This window comes from Arachis hypogaea, chromosome 12 (assembly GCF_003086295.3).
Source record: "Arachis hypogaea cultivar Tifrunner chromosome 12, arahy.Tifrunner.gnm2.J5K5, whole genome shotgun sequence".
In the NCBI taxonomy this organism is placed as follows: Eukaryota; Viridiplantae; Streptophyta; class Magnoliopsida; order Fabales; family Fabaceae; genus Arachis; species Arachis hypogaea.
Genome location: NC_092047.1, coordinates 5,920,585 through 5,940,523, shown reverse-complemented (window position 1 = coordinate 5,940,523; position 19,939 = coordinate 5,920,585). Strand labels below are relative to the sequence as shown.

At 35.1% G+C, this 19,939-nt stretch overlaps 3 protein-coding genes across 7 annotated transcripts; 2 read left to right on the top strand and 1 right to left on the bottom strand.

Annotated features, from left to right (window-relative positions):
* Positions 1-872: 872 nt before the first annotated feature.
* On the top strand, positions 873-3,819 carry LOC112726568 (uncharacterized). Of its 3 annotated transcripts, none has more exons than XM_029290520.2 (3): positions 873-1,834; positions 1,977-2,958; positions 3,055-3,819. In XM_029290520.2, the coding sequence occupies exons 1-2, from the start codon at positions 1,382-1,384 to the stop codon at positions 2,109-2,111; spliced, it is 588 nt and encodes a 195-aa protein (XP_029146353.1). In that variant the 5' UTR covers positions 873-1,381; the 3' UTR covers positions 2,112-2,958; positions 3,055-3,819. The 3 variants fall into 3 exon arrangements, with proteins under 3 accessions (XP_029146353.1, XP_029146354.1, XP_025631784.1); XM_029290521.2 differs by having other exon boundaries at positions 1,944-2,958; XM_025775999.3 differs by having other exon boundaries at positions 1,066-1,834; positions 1,944-2,958.
* Positions 3,820-4,605: 786 nt separating this feature from the next.
* LOC112726567 (CBL-interacting serine/threonine-protein kinase 9) lies at positions 4,606-19,395 on the bottom strand. Of its 3 annotated transcripts, XM_072208607.1 has the most exons (20): positions 18,939-19,344; positions 18,373-18,435; positions 17,860-17,931; positions 17,655-17,762; positions 17,486-17,560; positions 17,146-17,199; positions 16,934-17,059; positions 16,733-16,822; positions 16,499-16,621; positions 16,290-16,397; positions 16,004-16,120; positions 8,433-8,489; positions 8,081-8,155; positions 7,887-7,981; positions 7,603-7,713; positions 7,361-7,420; positions 6,077-6,231; positions 5,705-5,933; positions 5,105-5,235; positions 4,606-4,850 (listed from the first exon to the last, which is right to left on the bottom strand). In XM_072208607.1, the coding sequence occupies exons 1-15, from the start codon at positions 19,161-19,163 to the stop codon at positions 7,689-7,691; spliced, it is 1,413 nt and encodes a 470-aa protein (XP_072064708.1). In that variant the 5' UTR covers positions 19,164-19,344; the 3' UTR covers positions 4,606-4,850; positions 5,105-5,235; positions 5,705-5,933; positions 6,077-6,231; positions 7,361-7,420; positions 7,603-7,688. The 3 variants fall into 3 exon arrangements, with proteins under 3 accessions (XP_072064708.1, XP_025631781.1, XP_072064709.1); XM_025775996.3 differs by lacking the exons at positions 4,606-4,850; positions 5,105-5,235; positions 5,705-5,933; ... (4 more) ...; positions 8,081-8,155; positions 8,433-8,489 and adding exons at positions 14,362-14,633; positions 14,902-14,974; positions 15,358-15,432; positions 15,862-15,918 and having other exon boundaries at positions 18,939-19,395; XM_072208608.1 differs by lacking the exons at positions 4,606-4,850; positions 5,105-5,235; positions 5,705-5,933; ... (4 more) ...; positions 8,081-8,155; positions 8,433-8,489 and adding exons at positions 14,362-14,633; positions 14,902-14,974; positions 15,358-15,432; positions 15,862-15,918 and having other exon boundaries at positions 17,860-17,936; positions 18,939-19,351.
* LOC112726566 (uncharacterized) lies at positions 8,714-12,512 on the top strand. Its single transcript, XM_025775995.3, has 3 exons — positions 8,714-10,786; positions 10,871-11,974; positions 12,071-12,512. Exons 1-3 carry the CDS (start codon positions 10,070-10,072, stop codon positions 12,383-12,385), a joined length of 2,136 nt encoding a protein of 711 aa, XP_025631780.1. The 5' UTR covers positions 8,714-10,069; the 3' UTR covers positions 12,386-12,512.
* Positions 19,396-19,939: the final 544 nt, after the last annotated feature.

Genomic DNA, 19,939 nt, shown 5'->3' with positions numbered 1-19,939 from the left:
AGTGAGTTGGCTGGCATCAAATCTATTTAAACTTTTTGTTATTAAAAATAAGATACATATTAGGGCAAAAAAGAACAAGTTGTACCTTTTATTCTACAAATTTTTTTCAGTATGCCAAACTATGTCTCGCAACCCTGAAGAGAAGTCTTTGTAGAACTGCATATAAAATCAGTAATGACCAAGGTTAGCTTCAATAAATAACAACTAGGAGTATATGCATTTGTTTCTAATTTTTAAAAAAGTGATTTTACAATAATTTAGAATGGTCATTTTAGTAAGTATGAGGATGGTTATATTAATTCTTATGTGGATGATTATTTTGATTGGATTGAGTTATATGTAATTAAAATATGTTCCGATGTTCAATTCATTAGGTATGCGAACGATTATTTTTATCCTTAAGTGGATGATTATTTTTATTAGGGGTGAGCGACGCCGGTGGCGGCGTGTGGCAAGTCAAGCAGCAACGGTAAGTAAGATGATTATTGATGACAGTGGAATAGCAGCCCATTGAAAAAAAAAAAGAGTATTTGAGTGAAAATTTTGTTAAATTAGAATTTAGAATTGTTAATTTTTTAGAATAACTAAGTAGATTTTTTTATTTAAATAATTTATGGAGTATTTTTTATTTTTTATATATATTAGGCTAAATTTACCGTCTATTATTCACATTATTTAGATTTTCCATTGTTTTTCTAGCAAAATTCTTACCCTAAATACAATTTATAAGCACGGAATGAATTGTTAATATTTTTCTAACGAAGAAAAATATTTGGTGATATTGCATAGTTGCAGACTTGCAGGTAAACCCATCAAAACGAGTCCAAATTCAATCGTGGCTTGGTTGACTCGAAAAATCAAACTAATTGAACTAAAATATGCATAAATATATAAAAATAGGAATTAATTTTTGTGTTTGGGCCTCCGAGTTTTATTTGTGGTTCCAGTAGATTGGATTTTTTGTTGAACAAGAATTCTTCAATCCAAGGTGTGTCTTTAGGCCCGTTTTAGTAAAAACAGAAATAATGTTTTATTGGATATATTAATAGGTTAAACAGGAATGGGGGGTACGGAAGTTACAAATCCAATTCCGATTTTCATCAATTTACTCATTCCTTATCCTACCCTAGTTCGCCGTCGCCATGAGCAACGGTAATCAGAGGTTGTTGAACCCGAACCCGAATCCAGAAAGGGTGCATAAAATCCCAGTGAAGAAGACTGATTCGGTGGAGCGACAAGATACTCGGAGAGCGATGCACAGAAAGTTGAAAACGTTCTCGAAACCCTAAACAAATGCCGCAAGGACATAGTGGAGCGATTTGGGGACCTCTCATGTCCCATCCAAGGTGACTGCCTCGTTCACTACTTCAAATGTCTTTGCATGGTTGACCCACTCTTCACGGCTGTCTCCTCCGACGCCGACGACGGCTCCGTCCCGATCACCTTTTTTTGGTACGACGCCTTCCACCCTGAGCATGAGGATGGGGTCTCCTCGCAGCGCAACAGCATCCAATTGGAGAAGGCTGCTGTTCTCTTTAACCTTGGCGCCGTATGTAGCCAGATTGGGGCCTCTTGCGACCGCAACACCGCCCTTCCGTCACCTTGCAATGGACGCCTTCAATGCTGCCGCCAAATTCTTCTTCAAACTCTGGAAGGTTTTTGCCAAGGGCGTCTCCCCACCCTCGACTTGACTATCGTCTTCGCCGAGACTCTGCACTGCCTCTTCTCCGCTCAGGTTTCCGAGCTCCAATTACAGCAACAACTCCACGACAACAACGACGCCGCCACCAGTCCCGCTCTCCAACAACATCGGATTGCCGTTTCGTTTAAATCGGTCAGTCTTCACTCTTGATTGATTTTACATTTATTTTTTCATTTTGGATTTTTAATATGATGATGATGATGATAACGATGAATTGACGATAATGATGATGATGATATAGAGAATTATCAGAGAGCATATGATCTGATCGCAGGTGATTCGTCTGCAACCGAGTATGTCCACTCATTTGACCTACCTGGGTAGCACATCTTCATCAGATGATGAAATACTTTCAGGTGGAGGCTCGTCAGAGGCGATCCTCCATCCTACCCAAATCCCAGCTACCTAAAACATTGGTCCAATCCTGTCCTCTTGATCTTGATGCAGAATTAGTTAGAGAGATTTGGAAGCTTTCGCGCAAGTCTATACCGAAGCAACAACGAATCTCATACCTTGACCTCCTCCTCTCTGAGTACAGCTCCTTCAAGATTATGGATGGTGGAAAGCTGGTGGCTAATCTATGGGACATGCCTCCTCCTTATCCAACAAATTTGGGAATCATCTCTTCTTCAGCTTTGAATGTTATGCTTCCGATCCCTTTGAAGAAGAGTGAGCCCTTGGACCTCTCTGAGTCCCTTCGCAGTTATGTTGCCCTTAAATACACTGAGAGCAAGGCAAAAAGAGAAAGAGTAGAAGGCCTTTTCAAAATGGTAGACAAATTGCACAGTGAAATGTAGCGTGATGACCTCTCTCCACTGGTTTGCCGTGACCGCCTCATCCACTATTTCAAATGCCTTTGCATGATTGAGCCTTTGTTCCCCATGCCTACCTCGCCCAATACACCTACCTTTGTTTGGTACGATGCATTCAACCCACAACAAAAGTCTTCTCAGCACAACATCCATTTGGAGAAGGCCTCTGTTCTCTTCAACCTGGGAGCCCTCTCCAACCAAATTTCTCTCTCCTGCGATCTCAGCACTGTCCAAGGCTATCGCGTTGCCATGGATGCCTTATATGATGCTTCATATTGGTTCTCCATACTGTGGAAGCTTGAGGCTCCGATGGCATCTGGCACCAATGACTTGTCAGCAAACTCTGCCCAAATTCTGCGCGAGATAATAGCGTCTCAGATTGTCGAGTTGACATGGAATTGTCCTCGTTCCCATTCTGATGGGTCATCATTAGCTGGATATCTTGTATGTATATCATCTAGCTTTTCAGTTGATTTTTTCTTAGTGCAATTCATTGATGTCAATCTTGATTTGTTAAAGTGCTTGATTGGAATGATGTAGGTTACTCTGCATTGCCGAAAAGCTTATGATCTGTCGACATTGGGGCCTTTAGCTGAGAATCTTGTTCAATCCTCGATACCTCAATTTCTTGAGTCGAAGATGAAAACCTGCCATGTTCAAACTGATCCTAGTGATGTCACTCAACAATTTCTTTCAAGGTATTGTGAGGCTCAATCCCTGCTTCAAGAGGGATGTCAAACACCATGCTTGGACCTTTTCTTCGAGACTGTCATGATTAAGGATGAAAATGTTGTGATCAACCTTAGAGGCAGTATCGGTCGCATTGGAGGAAATGAGCTCCCAGGTGACCATAGTAACATGACCACAGACTGAAACTAGACAAACTTTAGGAATTAGCATTGGAGGAGATGCATTGGAGGAGATGAGCACAGTAACATGACCATAGACAGAAACTTGACAAAAAGAAACTAAAGTTGATCACAAAATTTTCATCCTTAATCATGACGGCCTTGGAAGGTCCAAGCATCGTGTTTGACGCCCCTCGAGGCAAGACTTTACTAGTGTCAACAGTTCTACGAAGGGAAAACTAGAGGAAGCAATCTTTTGTTGGCTTTTCATTAAAATAGTTATTAACTACAATATTTTCTTCTTTTTACCCTTCTTATTATTCATTATTTGCAACTCTATATAAAAATTCAGTGTCTTATTTATAATTCTAATTTGGTAGATCTCTTTTTGTCCTAAATGGTTAATTATCAAATTTAGTCCCCATTTTTTTAAATAAATAAAAGACCCCTTAGATGATGTGTTGTCTTTTTTTTTGTTGCGTTGTCTTTCGTGTGAATAAATATTGACAAAATTAAGTATTTACTTTAAATACAATTTTTAAGCACAGAATAAATCGTTAATATTTTCCTAAAAAAAATATTTGGTGAAAATGCATAGTTGCAGGTAGAGCCTTCAAAACGAGTCTAAACTCAATGGTTGGCTTGGTTTACTCAATGGTTGGCTTGGTTTACTCGAAAAAACAAACGAATTGAACTAAAATATAATTATCTAATCTATAATACTATTTTTCTAACAGTAGATTTTCATGTTAGTGGATTTTAGCATGTCAAGCTCCTCAAATTGGGTGTCACTGTACATGACATGCGTATTCATATAGTATCATCGTGCTGCCTACAATACGGTCTCTTCCAATGATATTATGCTAATAAATATCATTGGAGGTAGTAACGTTGGCATTGGAGGAGACGAGCTTGTTGGAGACCACCACAGTATCACGGGAGTGGATCCTCTCCAGTGAATAAAAAACTGGATGGTGTGCAGTGTTTAATCTAACCATTCACTACATTCTCTCTCTTATTTATTTCTGATCCCACTATTAAAATCAAAGGTGAGAGATTGCACTGTATTTTGTCAAGTGTTGAAAAAATTGGAGAGGATTCATTTCCCAGTATCACTACCATGGAGGAAAACATTAGTATAATGCTACAACTAGCACGTTATTTTATGATCAAGATTAAATAACTATGCTGAAAAAAATAGAATTTACAATGAAACTGTTGTTCCAAAATGGAATCCAAAGAATTGTCACACACATAGTAGTTCATAGAATACTTATGTTTAATTGTGTTACATGTTCAGAATCTGAAGTCTTTTATTACTAGTTTTCTCTGTGGGAAGAGTGAATTATATCAAAATTAAGATATGAAGGAACTATATACAAAAGTTTAATTTATTCTCAAATTTAATTTCAAAACTCTCCAAATTTAACAAATTACTCTACCTCATTCATAATTTCATGAACCGGGATAGTTGCATGTCTGGGGCACCTGTGCAACACAACACATAATACATCCAATTAAAAGACCAATAAAAAAACTCAGAGATAAAGCATACCATAAAATGGTATAACAAATTCGCCAAAATCTATTTCCTAATTCTATTGTATAAACATGCATATTATCACTATTCTTTGATACTAGAATGTATCTTAATTTTAGTGAGTTGGCTGGCATCAAATCTATTTGAACTTTTTGTTATTAAAAATAAGATACATATTAGGGCAAAAAAGAACAGGCTGTACCTTTTATTCCGCAAATTTTTTCTCCGCAAATTTTTTCTTCAGTATGCTATTCCGCAAATTTTTTCTCCGCAAATTTTTTCTTCAGTATGCTAAAGTATGTCTTGCAACCCTGAAGAGAAGCTTTCGTAGAACTGCATATAAAATCAGTAATGAGCAAGGTTAGCTTTAATAAATAACAACTAGGAGTATATGCATTTGTTTCTAATTTTCAAAAAAGTGATTTTACAACAATTTATTATTATTATTATCATTATTATTATTATTATTATTATTATTATTATTATTATTATTATTATTATTATTATTATTAAACCAATTGAAATTTAATTTTAATCATAAGCCATTATAATAATGAAAAAAAAAAAGAAAACGCAAAAGTACCAACATTTTTAGTATAAAAAAATCCAAAATTGGGTAGTATTAATTTAAATGTAAGAAAAAAAACAAAGCAAATGAGACATAAACTACAAAAAACAATGGTTAATTATTAGGTGATTAATATTTTGTTATTAACTGAGCTAAGAAACATGGAGTTAAGTCTCAAAGTGATCCCTTAAGTTACACTCGAGACTCTTAGTAGTCCTTGAAGTTAATAATTACCCATATTCGTCCCTCAAGTTGCACTCCGGGACTCAAATTCGTCCTTCCGGCACATTCTGTCCATTTGGCGCCACTGGAAAGCGGATCGCTGGTCAGGTAACAGCTAGCTGACATAGATTAGTAAACTTTTATGGTGTAATTTGGTTTCTAAATTAAAGTTGAAAATCCTAATCCCCAAATTTGATTATCATTCTCTGTAGTACCCCCTCTCTTCTCTTCTCTTTTCCATCTTCAAATTAGACAAAATGAGATATATAAAAGACTATTCAAGAACAGATACTATAAATAATAAAACATACAGCATTTGAAAGGCAAAAGCTCTTCAAGAGGGAAAAATCAAATATAGATCAGTTGAAAAGTTCTAAAGCTTACCTTTTCTTGTAATTGTATAACTTCATCACCAATTATAGAGTGCTCTGCTCACAAAAGTAATCAAAATATTTACACAGCCAAATCAGAAAATAATAGCATAACTTGATTTTGTGAAGCTACAGCTTGATGAAGATTGCTCGTGTTCCTTTTGAGCTCTACAAAAGTTTAAAGGATCATAATTTTGACCATCTCATTTCAACATAATTTTGACTAAGCTAGGAGCATAACTAATTGGAGTGCAACCATGTGTGAAAATTTTAATCTTTTACTGACCATGCCTTGCAAATAGAAATCCAGTATGAATACATATTCTACATCAACCATACTCCTAGTCCTAGGCAAGGTTAAAGAACAATCTACTTGAAGACATGAAGGGCCTGTATCGTATAGTAGCCTAGCATAACTTTGCTTCACACCTAAATGAAGTCCTTTGATTGCATACTAACCACCTATTCTGTCCAAAGCATTTAATACTTTTGAATCATGAATATTCACCAGTCTCTTGATAACAGAATATGCCCAAAGTAATATGTATATGAATAAGCTTGAAATTAACCTTATAGGCCTAAATTAATCTTTTGCAAACCTTACTAAAAATTCTTATAATCTTTAAGATTTTAATACATGTTCAAAGCAGGGTACAAAACGTTGGTAGTCAACAAGTCCAGTGAAAAACATTAGTATATGTTGTAAGGAAATAATGTATCACATAATGAGTTGATGAATTTGCAAAGGGGCAGTATCTTCATGAATAGACTCTTATAAATGCAATTTGCTGTCTTAGTTCAGCCACTTGTTTATCCTGGTCCAAAACGTTTAGTAGTTAATACCCATTCAGCATTGTTGCCCAGTGATAAGAATCACTCTGGGATAAAAATCATATATGAATTCAAGCAAAGCACACTATTTAGTTGATTAAATTCCAATACAACATTCTGATTCTAATTCTAAAATCAGTTACACTTGCAGCCACATCATCTTCAGAAATTGGACTAATCAACTTCATTTAGTTTTATATTTTCAGTCCAACTACTTGGAAAATTTTCTAAACCCTGTAAGAGGGTATAAGATCCTACGATATTTGGCTCTTATCAGCTTTCATACACAATATTAGTACTGAAATCAAAATATTAGTACTCAAATAAAAATCCTTGTGATAATTAGCAGCAGCCAGCAGATCTGATTTTAATGCACAAATTTACACATTTTATCAATACTAGCTACAAAACTTATAATTCTGCTGATAATATTTGGTGGTGGAAAGTGATATAAATTTAAACACACCTCTACTTCAAGGTTCCACTGCACTGCTGCAAGAGATTTCGCAAGATCAGCATTAGCAGTCTGCAACAATGCAACCAGTCCAAACTTCATCAACAATAAGCTTATGTAGATATCTGTGGAGCTTAAACATCATTATAAATTATTTACCAAAGGTGTAGCTAGTTATACATCATATGAACATTACCATTTCCAATTGATATGAATAAAATGGCTTAATCCTTAAACTAATTAAATTAACATGCCTCCAGTGTAGTTAATCGTGCAAGAACTTCCATTCTGGTATTATTATATTTCTGCTTTTCTAACTCAGCAGCTTCCATTGTTTCTATCATGCGGCTCTGAAGTTGTGAAGCCTGAATGAAAGGAAAATGAGTTTGAGACAAATAAGCAATACAAATAAAAACACTACCAACAATTGGTCATCTAGTTATCTTTAAATCAAATTTAGGGATTAGGATTTTCAACTTTGATTTAGGGACCAAATTGCACCATAAAAGTTTACTAATCCACGTCAGCTAGCGGTTACCTGGTCAGCGTGTCCGGAGGAGTCCATATCAGCTTTCCAGTTATGCCAGATCGATGGAATGTGCCGGAAGGACGAATCTGAGTCTCGGAGTGCAACTTCAGGGACGAATATAGGTAACTATTAACTTCAGAGACTATTATGAAACTCGAGTGTAATTTCAGGGACCACTTTGAGACTTAACTCAAGAAACATGCCTTGTGAAAATCCAGTGTGTCGCCACCGGTTTTCCGCAGCTCCACCACGTGCAAGGAGGGCGCCACTTCAAAAACCTAAATAAGTAGATTTTCTATTTTAGAAACTAACATAAAATCTAGAGGATTGCTAGGAACCCTCAAAATTTATTGTTTTTTGCCATTAATATTTAAAAATATGGGATAAAATATGTTGTTAGATTACTAGGCTAAAGAAATTGAGTTGATGGCTAAGGATGGCCAAAAACAATAAATTTTGATGATCTCCTAATATTTCTCATCTAGTTTATTGTTTTCACGATTTCCTCTTTCTTATTCAGAAAATTCTTAAATTAGAAAACATTGGAAATTATACCTCGGTTGCTACCGAAAGGTGACCTTTCCTTCCACTCTTATCACCTTGCAGCCTCATCTACAGAATTTAACTAGGTTGGTATTATTGGTGGTTGAACTAGTATCAAGAATGATAATCCCCAAAGTTTGATTATCTTTTTGCTATTGCTGTTGATCCATTTACCTTTAAGTTGTCCCAAATTTGCTAATTACAGCTTGTATTTAATTTGGTGAGTGTAGAGTAATGCATTTGAACACAATTAATCGAAAGCCAATGCCACTCTTAATTAAAAGAAGGGGAATAAGACCTCTGAATTTATTATTATGAGACAATGCAATTTTTCTGCTAAAAAGCATGTTAAATACTAACAAAAATTAATTTAGTGGTGGTTTTATTTATAATGTTAAACCCTCATTCCCCAAAGTTAGATACAACAAAATGTCCAATCACCACCACCGCTAGCAATCTCGCTCTTATCATCATAATTTCTACTTCTATTATTTCCATTATATATTATGGTACCTCATCACCATCACTATGTTCTTTTTAACATCCTTTTTTCTTCTTTCAAGCCTTCTAATGAGAAAGTGTCACTATTCTCTTACCATATTTCTCGTTCGACGCGATTTCTTCCTTTCCAAAGAGTCTCTTTGGCTGCTGCTTCTTGCAACGTTATTTTAGGTAATAATCATTCTCCACCAAATAAAACATTTACATATTACATATAAAACTACAACTAAACTAATTTTTGTGACATTTGATAAACATTTATTGGAAGATAATGTCTCAAGATAATAAAGATTAAGTGATATGTTGTCTTTTTATAATCAAATTGGGTGGGTCTTCACTAATCCGCTTAAACAAGTGTTGGGAGTTAGTCATAAGAATTGTAATGTCTTTCGTGTCGATAAACGTTGACTGAATTGAGTATTTATTCTAAATGCAATCTTTAAGCATGGAATGAATTGTTAAAATTTTTCTAAGAAAAATATTTGGTGAAAATGCATAGTTGCAGAAAGAGCCTTCAAAACGAATCCAAACTCAATAGTTGGCTTGGTTGACTCGAAAAATCAAGCGAATTGAACTAAAATATGTATAAATACATAAAAGTAGGAATAAAATTTTGTGTTTGCTCCAAGATTTCTTAATAGTTCTAGTGGATTCAATTTTTGTTGAAGAAGGATTCTCCAATCCAAGGTGTGTCTTTTGGCCCGTTTTACTAAAAACAGAAAGAATGTTTTATTGGATAATTTAATAAGTTAAAGAGGAATGAGAGGGAAGGTTACGGCGGTATAAGGGAGCTGGTGGCGGTGGTCTGGCGATGATGGTGACACCGGTGTTGGATGACGCAGATGTTCGGCGAATAGGGAGATCAGAGATTCCTTTTCAGACCTTCAATGGCATCTCAGGCATGAATGGTGGCTACCATGGAGTAGAAACTAGAAACCATCATTGAAGACCACGGAGGAGCGCACAGCAGCTGGAGAAGGAGGAGTGAATTCCTCACCAATGTTTGGGCTGGGTTATCTGGCCCAGACAATGACAAAAAAAAGGAACGAGGGGGTGCGGAATAACAACTAGGCAGTTTCAAAATCAGTAATGAGCAAGGTTAGCCATCGATTTCCTGATTCCTAATCCAATCCTGGTTCGCCGTCGCCATGAGCAACGATAATCAGAGGTTGTTGAACCCGAACCCGAATCCAGAAAGGCTTCTGGCAATCCCAGTGAAGAAGAGTGATCCGGTGGAGCTGTACAGGCCGTTACGCAATTTGGTAGCGAGAAAATACTCAGAGAGCGATGCGCAGAAAGTTGAAAGCGTTCTGGAAACCCTCAACAAATGCCGCAGCGACATGGTGGAGCGAGGGGGCCTCTCCCTTCCCATGCAACGTGACTGCCTCATTCACTACTTCAAATGTCTTTGCATGGTTGACCCACTCTTCACCGCTATCTCTTCCGACTCCGATTCCGACCCCATCGTCTTTGTCTGGTACGACGCCTTCAACTCTGAGCATGAGAATGGGGTCTCCTCGCAGCGCAACAGCATCCAATTGGAGAAGGCTTCTGTTCTCTTCAACCTTGGCGCCGTATGCAGCCAGATTGGGGCCTCTTGCGACCTCACCACCCCTCTTGGCCGTCACCTTGCAATCGACGCCTTCAATGCCGCCGCCATCTTCTTCTACAAACTCTGGAAGGTTTTTGCCAAGGACGTCTCCGCCACCCTCGACTTGACTCTCCTCTTCGCCGAGACTCTGTACCGCCTCTCCGGCGCTCAGGCTTTGGAGATCAGATTACAGCAACAACTCGATCACAACAACAACGACACCGCCGCCAGTTCCGCTCTCCAACAACATCGAATTGCCGTTACGTTTAGATTGGTCAGTCTTGACTCTTGATTGATTTTACATTTTTTTTTTCATTTTAGATTTTCGATGACGATGACGATGATGATGATGATGTAGGTTTCCGAGAATTATCAGATAGCATATGATCTGATACTACATGATTCGGCTGCAACCGAACATGTCTTCTCATTTGACCGAACATGGATGACTCATCTTCATCAGAAAGTGAAATTCTTTAAGGTGGAGGCTCATCGGAGGCGATCATCCATCCTACCCAAATCCCAGCTACCTAAAACAATCTCATTGTTCCGTTCCTGTCCTCTTGATCATGATGCGGTATCTGTCACTGAAAAATTAGTTAGAGGGATTTGTTGCTGGATGTCATTGGTCCGATCCTGTCCTCTTGATCTTGATGCAGAATTAGTTAAAAAGATTTGGAAGCTTAAACACAAGTCTATACCGAAGCAAGAACGAATCCCATACCTTGACCTCCTCCTCTCTGAGTACAGCTCTTTCAAGATTATCGATGATGGAAAGCTTGTGGCCAACCCTTGGGACATGCCTCCTCCTTATCCAACAAATTTGGAAATCCTCTCTTCTTCGTCTTTGTCAATTATGCTTCCGATCCCTTTGAAGAAGAGTGAGCCCTTGGACCTCTATGAGTCCCTTCGCAGTTATGTTGCCCTTAAATACTCCGAGAGCGAGGCAGAGAGAGTAGAAGGCCTTTTCAAAATGGTAGACAAATTGCGCAGTGAAATGCAGCGTGATGACCTCTCTCTACCCGTTCGCCGTGACTGCCTCATCCACTATTTGAAATGCGTTTGCATGATTGAGCCTTTGTTCCCCATGACTACCTCACCCAATCCACCTATCTTTGTTTGGTACAATGCATTCAACCCACAACAGGACTCTTCTCAGCACAACATCCATTTCGAGAAGGCCTCTGTTCTCTTCAACCTGGGAGCCCTCTCCACCCACATTACTCTCTCCTGCGATCTCAGCACCGTCCAAGGCTATCGCCTTGCCATGGATGCATTATATGACGCTTCATATTGGTTCTTCATACTGTGGAAGCGTGTGGCTGAGAAGGCATCTGCCACCATTGACTTGTCAGTAAACTGTGTCCAGATGCTGCGCGAGATGATAGCTGCTCAGATTGCCGACTTGACATGGAATTGTCCTCATTCCCATTCTGATGGATCATCATTAGCTGGATATCTTGTATGTATATCATCCAGCTTTTCAGTTGATTTTTTCTAAGTGCAATTGATTGATGTCAATCTTGATTTGTTAAAGTGTTTGATTGGGATGATGTAGGTTACTCTGCGTTGTCGGAAAGCTTATGATCTGTCGACATTGGGGCCTTTAGCTGAGAATTTTGTTCAATCCTCGATACCTCAATTTCTTGAGTCAAAGATGAAAACCCGCCATGTTCAAACTGATCCTAGTGATGTCACTGAACAATTTCTTTCTGGGTATTGTGAGGCTCAATCCCTGCTTCAAGAGGCATGTCAAACACCATCCTTGGACCTTCTCTCCGAGGTTGGCCCTGTCATGATTAAGGATGGAAATCTTGTGATCAACCTTAGAGGCATTGGAGGAGATGAGCTCCCAGAGACCACAGTAACATGACCATAGACAAAAACTAGACAAACTTTAGGAATTAACTTTTTAGTTTCTTTTTTAAATTGGATGTCGGAATTTTGTTTGTTGATGCTAGAAGCCTATAACTATTTTTGTGAATATATTATCTTTGCAATTTTGTTTGTTGATGTGTGAATATATTCTTTCTTATTCCTCACTAGTTCGTAGTGATCCGTAAGCCTCTGATTCCATAGCCTTTGTTAGTTATTGTTGCATATTGGTAGATAGAAGGTATCAAATTATTGCTTCTGTTGTCATTCAATTCCATCAAAATTTATTGTTTGTATCTACACAATTTTCCTGATGTGCTGCTAGATCCATTGATGAGTTCTGCTTCTGCATCGTCTGTTTTTCTTACTTAAACCAGGTTGAACGTTCACTAGTCATTTTGTATTGTTCGTAAACTAGTCATGATTAAATTAGTTTGATGTCATCTGGTAGAGTAATTTTTTTCTGATGATATTTGTTTGTATAAGAACCTGGATAATCCCAAATTCAAAATAAAAAGACAAAAAAAAAAAGAAATTTCTTCTCTGGTATTGAATAATTTCTCTGACAGTTTTTTTACAAAATGTCAAAATCTATTCTTACTGTTTGTGGATGCACATAATTCCTTCTATTTTTTTGGTTCTCCACTTAGTCTGAATGATGATGAGATTAACAATTAGGGCTAGGGGTATATATGGCCTGACCCGGTCCGGATCCGAACATTTTAAGGACTAATTTAGTGTGATTTTATCAGATTTAGAGTCGAGTAAGAGTCTAAAAAATAGACTCGGTCATTATTTAGGGCCTGGTCTGGGTCAAGGCGAACCCGGCTTCACCCGATTCCATATACACCTTATATTATATTAATTATAAGCTTATTGTTTTATTTTTAATCACACTTAGTTGAATTAGAAAATAGATTAAAGAAGTACGAAATTAGAATTTATGGACAAATTCAAGTCCAAATATGGATATCAACTTTTCAGTAATAAATATGTTTTCTTCTTTATAAATAAGTGCATAATAATTTTTTGCATAAAGTTTATCAAGACTCGAACTTCACCGATTTAGACCCGGTTTTAGTGTGATCCGAAAGTAGTATGATTTTACCGGGTTTAAGAACGAATAAAAGTCTCGAAAATAGACTCGGTCATTATTTAAGGTCGAATTCGGATTAAAACGAACTCGACTTCACCCGGTCATGTAGACCCCTATTAACAATAATATTGATGCTATGTTGTGCCAAATCAAGATTAGTCATCCTACTTTGTTCAAACTTTTTTTGGCTTTAGTTCGCTTAAGTAAATTGTAAGGTTCATGGGGGAGTGGATCCTCTCCAGTGAATAAAAAACTGGATGGTGTGCAGTGTTTAATCTAACCATTCACCACATTCTCTCTCTTATTTATTTCTGGTCCCACTATTAAAATCAAAGGTGAAAGATTGCACTGTATTTTGTCAAGTGTTAAAAAAACTGGAGAGGATCCATTTCCGGGTTCATGGTGTCTTTAAAATTATAAAAGTATAATTGAACTAAGTATCTCTTTTGTTGGCTTCTCATTAGAATAGTTATTAACTACAATATTTTCTTCTTTTTATCCTTCTTATTATTCATCATCTGCAACTATAAAAATTCAATGTCTTTTTTATAATTCTATTTTGTAGATCTCTTTTTTGTCCTAAGTGGTTAATTATCAAATTTAGTGACCATTTTTTTAAGTAAATAAAAGACCCCTTAAGCATGTCTCAAAATAATAAAGATTAGGTGATGTGTTGTCCTTTTTTTTTGTGTGTGTTAAAGATAGTGTTGTCTATTGACAGAATTAAGTATTTACTCTAAATATAATCTTTATGCATGGAATGAATCATTAATATTTCCTAACTATGGGAACAGTAGTATAATGCCACAACCAGCATGTTATTTTATGATTAAGATTAAATAACTATGCTGGAAAAAATAGAATTTACACTGAAACTGTTGTTCCAAAACCGAATCCAAAAAATTGTCACACATATAGTAGTTCATAGAATATTTATGTTCAATTGTATTACATGTTCAGAATCCGGAGTCTCTTATCACACTACTTTTCTCCGTGGAAAGAGTGAACTATATCCAAATTAAGATATGAAAGAACTATATACAAAAGTTTAATTTACTCTCAAATTTAATTTCAAAACTCTCCAAATTTAACAAGTTACTCTACCTCATTCATAATTCCGTGAACCGGGATAATTGCATGTCTACAGCACCTGTGCAACACAACACATAATACATCAAATTATTTAATCATCAGAAAGACCAATAAAAAAAAACTCAGAGATAAAGCATACCAAAAAATGGTATAACAAATTCGCCAAAATCTATTTCCTAATTCTATTGTATAAACATGCCTATTATCACTATTCTTTGATACTAGAATGTATCTTAATTTTAGTGAGTTAGCTAGCATCAAATCTATTTGAACTTTTTGTTATTAAAAATAAGATACATATTAGGGCAAAAAAGAACAGGTTGTACCTTTTATTCCTTAAATTTTTTCTTCAGTATGCCAAACTATGTCTTGCAACCCTGAAGAGAAGTTTTTGTAGAACTGCATATAAAATCAGTAATAACCAAGGTTAGCTTCAATAAATAACAACTAGGAGAATATGTATTTGTTTCTAATTTTCAAAAAAGTGATTTTACAACAATTTATTATTATTATTATTATTATTATTATTATTATTATTATTGTTGTTGTTGAACCAATTGAAATTTAATTTTAATCATAAGCCATTATAATAATAATAATAATAATAATAAAAAAAAGAAAACGCGAAAGTACCAACTTTTTTAGTATAAAAAAGTTCAAAATTGGCTATATCGATTTAAATGTAAGAAAAAAAACAAAGCAAATGAGACATAAACTACAAGAAACAATGGTTAATTATTAGGTGATTAATATTTTGTTATTAACAGAGCTAAGAAACATGCCTTGTGAAACTCCAGTGTGTCGCCACCGGTTTTCCGCAGCTCCACCACGTGCAAGGAGGGCGCCACTTCGAAAACCTAAATAAGTAAATTTTCTATTTTAGAAACCAACATAAAATCGGGAATGGATCCTCTCAATTGTTAAACAAAATTGAGAGTGTAAAGTGTGATCTCTAACCCTTCATTTTTCTCTCTTTCATATTTATTTTTGGTCCCACTTATAAAATTAATGGTGAAAGATCATACTTTACTCCCTCAATTGTTAAAAAAAAATTGAGAGGATCCATTTCCCATAAAATCTACTCTGAGCATTGCTAGGGGCCATCAGAAGATAAAGTATGTTGTTCGATTACTAAACTAAAGAAATTAAGTTGATAGCTAAGAATCGCCAAAAACAATAAATTTTGATGATCCCCTAGTATTTCTCATCTACTTTATTGTTTTCACAATTTCCTCTTTCTTATTCAGAAAATCCTTAAATTAGAAAACATTGGAAATTTTATATACCTCTGTAGCCACCGAAAGGTGACCTTTCCTTCCACTCTTATCACCTTGCAACCTCATCTACAGAATTTAACTCAAAGTTAGAATTTGAAATGGAGTCAAAGATTGCTTGCAACAAAATAAATGCCTAAGATTGAATCTTTACCTTATAATTTCGCTTGCGAACATTGAATCCCAGAGGCTTGGCAGCTTCCTCAATTTTCGACATGATTTCGTTCGGAGGATGTTGTGAAGTAAAATGTGTTTCTCTCTTTACAACTCCCTATAATATTTTGATTTTAAGAAAATATAATTAAACAAGCTAAGCATCATTAATCATTTTTCATTAACCATTATGAAAAAATAATTCTCTTAAAGTGAGTTTTCATGCAAATTATAAATAAATTTGTTAATATGATCAAATTAAAGATCAAATCTCAGATTTTACTTACTGTTTGCTGCTCAAATAAGCTGTCAAGGTTAAAGCTTTGTGATCTTGAAATGAGTTCAAAAGCATTCATTGAAACTGGTTTCTCTTTTCTCTCTGTCACTAGATTTTCCTACACATAAATAAAGAGAATTAACTTAATGACATTTCTACAGATCAAAACTCTCTTAAGATAAGCAAATTAAATCTTTTAATCAAATAAAGAAGTAGTACCTTAGAATCATCAAAAGCAGCAGCTACATCATCTACATTTACATCTTCTTCCTCTGTAAAACTTGGTGGCTTGTATCCTTTTCTAAACCATTCATCTCTCAAGAGTTCAGGAATTTTTATCCTCTGCGAAAATGCAACTAAGTATAAATAAAAAGGCAAAAAAAAAAGTATAACATTGTAACAACTAAGACTAAGAATCTGTAGAAAAAATTCAGTTTAGATTTTAGAACTCACTGTGAGAGGATTTGGATCCAGAATTCGCTTCAGAATTTTTTTCGCCTCGGCCGAAAACCAAGATGGACATGTGAATTGAGCTTTTTCAATCTGAAACACATGCACAGAATTCAGTCCCCAAATTAGCCTATAATGACACTAAAGATAAATTTTTGCCGAGCGATTCTGTATTTTTTGCCTTGAGACAGTTACTAAACTTACTTTCTTGTAAAGTGCCATTTGATTTGGTTCATCAAAAGGCAAGTATCCAGCCATGAGTACAAAGAGAATGACTCCACAAGACCATATATCAGATGCAGATCCAACATAGCCTCTATCATTGATCACCTTATTCAAATTCCACACTCGCATTACATACATCTATATATATACATATCTTCCATTAATATATAAGCATACAAAGTATTAGCTACCTCAGGAGCAACATAATTTGGGGTTCCACATGCCGTGCGAAGAAGTTCATCCTCCTGCAATAAATAGTCGTGTTTGGTTATTGTCTTAATGACACAGATGATATTCTATCTGAGAATAAAAAATGCTATTTGTACACTAAAATCAGTCACCCTCGTATTCTACATGTGTAGTTTAACTCATTTTTAACATGTATTTTGTATTACAATATATATTTTATATTGGTGGCTGATTTTAGTAGTTGATTTTAGTATACACCTAGCATGGTTGATCTTAGAATAATTGTATCCTAAGACATAAATTTGCATAAAGAACTAATAGTTGTTGTCCCTATGATCTTACTCGCTGCGCGTAAGTACTCAATCCAAAATCCGAAACTTTAAGAACACCATTTGAGTCCAGAAGAAGATTCTCAGGCTGCAAAATACACACTGAATATTAGTCTACCGATTTTTTATTTCTTAATTCGATCGCAAGTTATTAAAAAGGGACTAACTTAGTTGCTATCTACCTTCAAATCTCTATGATAAACTCCTCTACTATGGCAATAATCAACTGCATTGATTAGCTGTTGAAAATAACTTCTTGCCTCATCCTCTTTTAGTCTTCCATATCTCGCCTAGATAATAATCAAAGATCAAGCATGTGACAGAGGAATTGTTTAGATTCTAATCCAAGATCCATAAAAAAAAAAGGGTAAATGAGCAATTACTTACAATTTTGTCAAATAGTTCTCCTCCATTAACCAACTCTAGAACAATGTAAATCTTTGTTTTGCTTGCCATCACCTATTCTTAAACATAAAACACATATTTAACTTTAAATATAACATATTTAATTGATTATGATTCTAGGAAAAGAAGTAATGTCGCTTCCAGTCAATATATCAATTTTAGATCAAACCGCAACAAACTAATTTTACAATCAGAAGAATCTGTTCCACCATGCCAGAACAAGGAAAAATCTTGCACAGCATAACAGCACAAAAATTCTAAGACCATTTTAAGGTGATTCTAAATTCACTGTGAATAATAGTGGTGTGTCACAGTGTCACCAAAAAGAACAAAGAAGCTTAGTCAGCAGAACAATGAAGTTACCATCTTTTTTATAATAAATTATAAACATCAGCATTTAGCAATAACATAACATAATATCTTAATTCATTCATTTCTAGCTTTCAACAATTTGTGCTCAAAATGGAACACTTTTTGGGAAAAGTGGTTGGTTACCTCAAATATTCTTACAACGTTTGGATGGTTGATCAGCTTCATCGCCGAGATTTCCTTCTTCAGCTGCAGACATTGATTAAAAAAACTAAATTAAAAAGGAAAAAATTATTTTTCATTTGAAGCCAAGTAAAAAAAAAATAATAATTCACTACTCTCACAAAAGTGTAATATTTTACACTTTATCTGGATCACATGCAAATCTTTTAATACAAAATTCTCAACTACTACTTTAAACTAATCAAAAACAAAACCAATAAGATAGAATTAAGATCAGAAGGAATTCTTAGTTTACTATTATTTTTCAACTATCTTATGTGTACATGTGTACATCAGCAGTTAAAATATAAAATATATTCAAAAATTAAATTATTCATAAATTTATATATAAATATATATATTTATAGCGTATAGATAGTATTTTCTATTATTTTTTAACGTCGCATTTATTTTTTATTTTGGCATAAAAGGGAAAAGAGCGAAGGGAATATCGATAATATTATCTGACAGGAGAGAATCCATTGCTGAAAATGAAAAAAAGATGAATAATAAAAATGAGAAAGTAGTGCCTGCTCAATCATCTTATGTTTGAGGACATGGGACTTGTCAAGGATCTTGATGGCAACATGGTCTCCATTCTCAACGTTCTTCGCGAACTTAACCTTCGCGAAGCTTCCTTCTCCGATAGTCTTTCCAAGCTCATACTTCCCCACGCACGTGCGAGCCGCCGCCCTTGGAGCCGGTGGCGCTCCTCCTCCTCTTCCTCCTTTCTTGTTGCTCTTGCTGCTACTCATGATTATATATTAATATTAATAATATAATAATAAGAATGATTGAGCTCTTTGAATAGAATAAAAAAGAAAAAGAAGTTGGCAAGTGAATGAGTGCAAAACGGAAGTGGAGAGAGTGTGATAATAAATTAATCAAATAATTGAAGATAGAAGAGAAAAGAGAAGAGAAGAGAGAGATATATACGAATTACGAACTGCACGGAATGGATTTGTGTTGTGTTTGTGAGTGCGTGGCGAAAGCGTGTGGGGACACTTTCCTCATTTTGTTCGGACATATAAATTTTTTGTTTTTATACTGCACATAATAAATTATTAAGTGTTGATAAAAACCTACTAGAAATTATTTTTAATATGAAAATAGAAGTAGTGTTTTAGTTGAATATTGATATTTAAAATGTATTATATTATTATGAAGGAGACTATTTTGATAAAGATACTAAAAATATTTTTTTTTAAATGTTTACATGTGTCATGATATTGTTGGATATATTTATTAAATCGGTTAATAATTTATTTTTAATAAACCATAATAAAATCGGTTTATTATAGCAATAATAATAAATCCAATTGTCCGCACTATAATTATTAGACCTGATTTGATCCGATCGATTTAAACAATTTAAACCAAATCATGTCTAAATTTTTTGATAAAAAGACAAATATATCCCTGATTTTTGTTTTAGAAAAAACCAAACAAAAAAATCATGATCCAATAGGTTATGTAAATTGGTCGGTTCGACCAGACCGGATAACAATTAGATTTATTGTTATTGTTATAA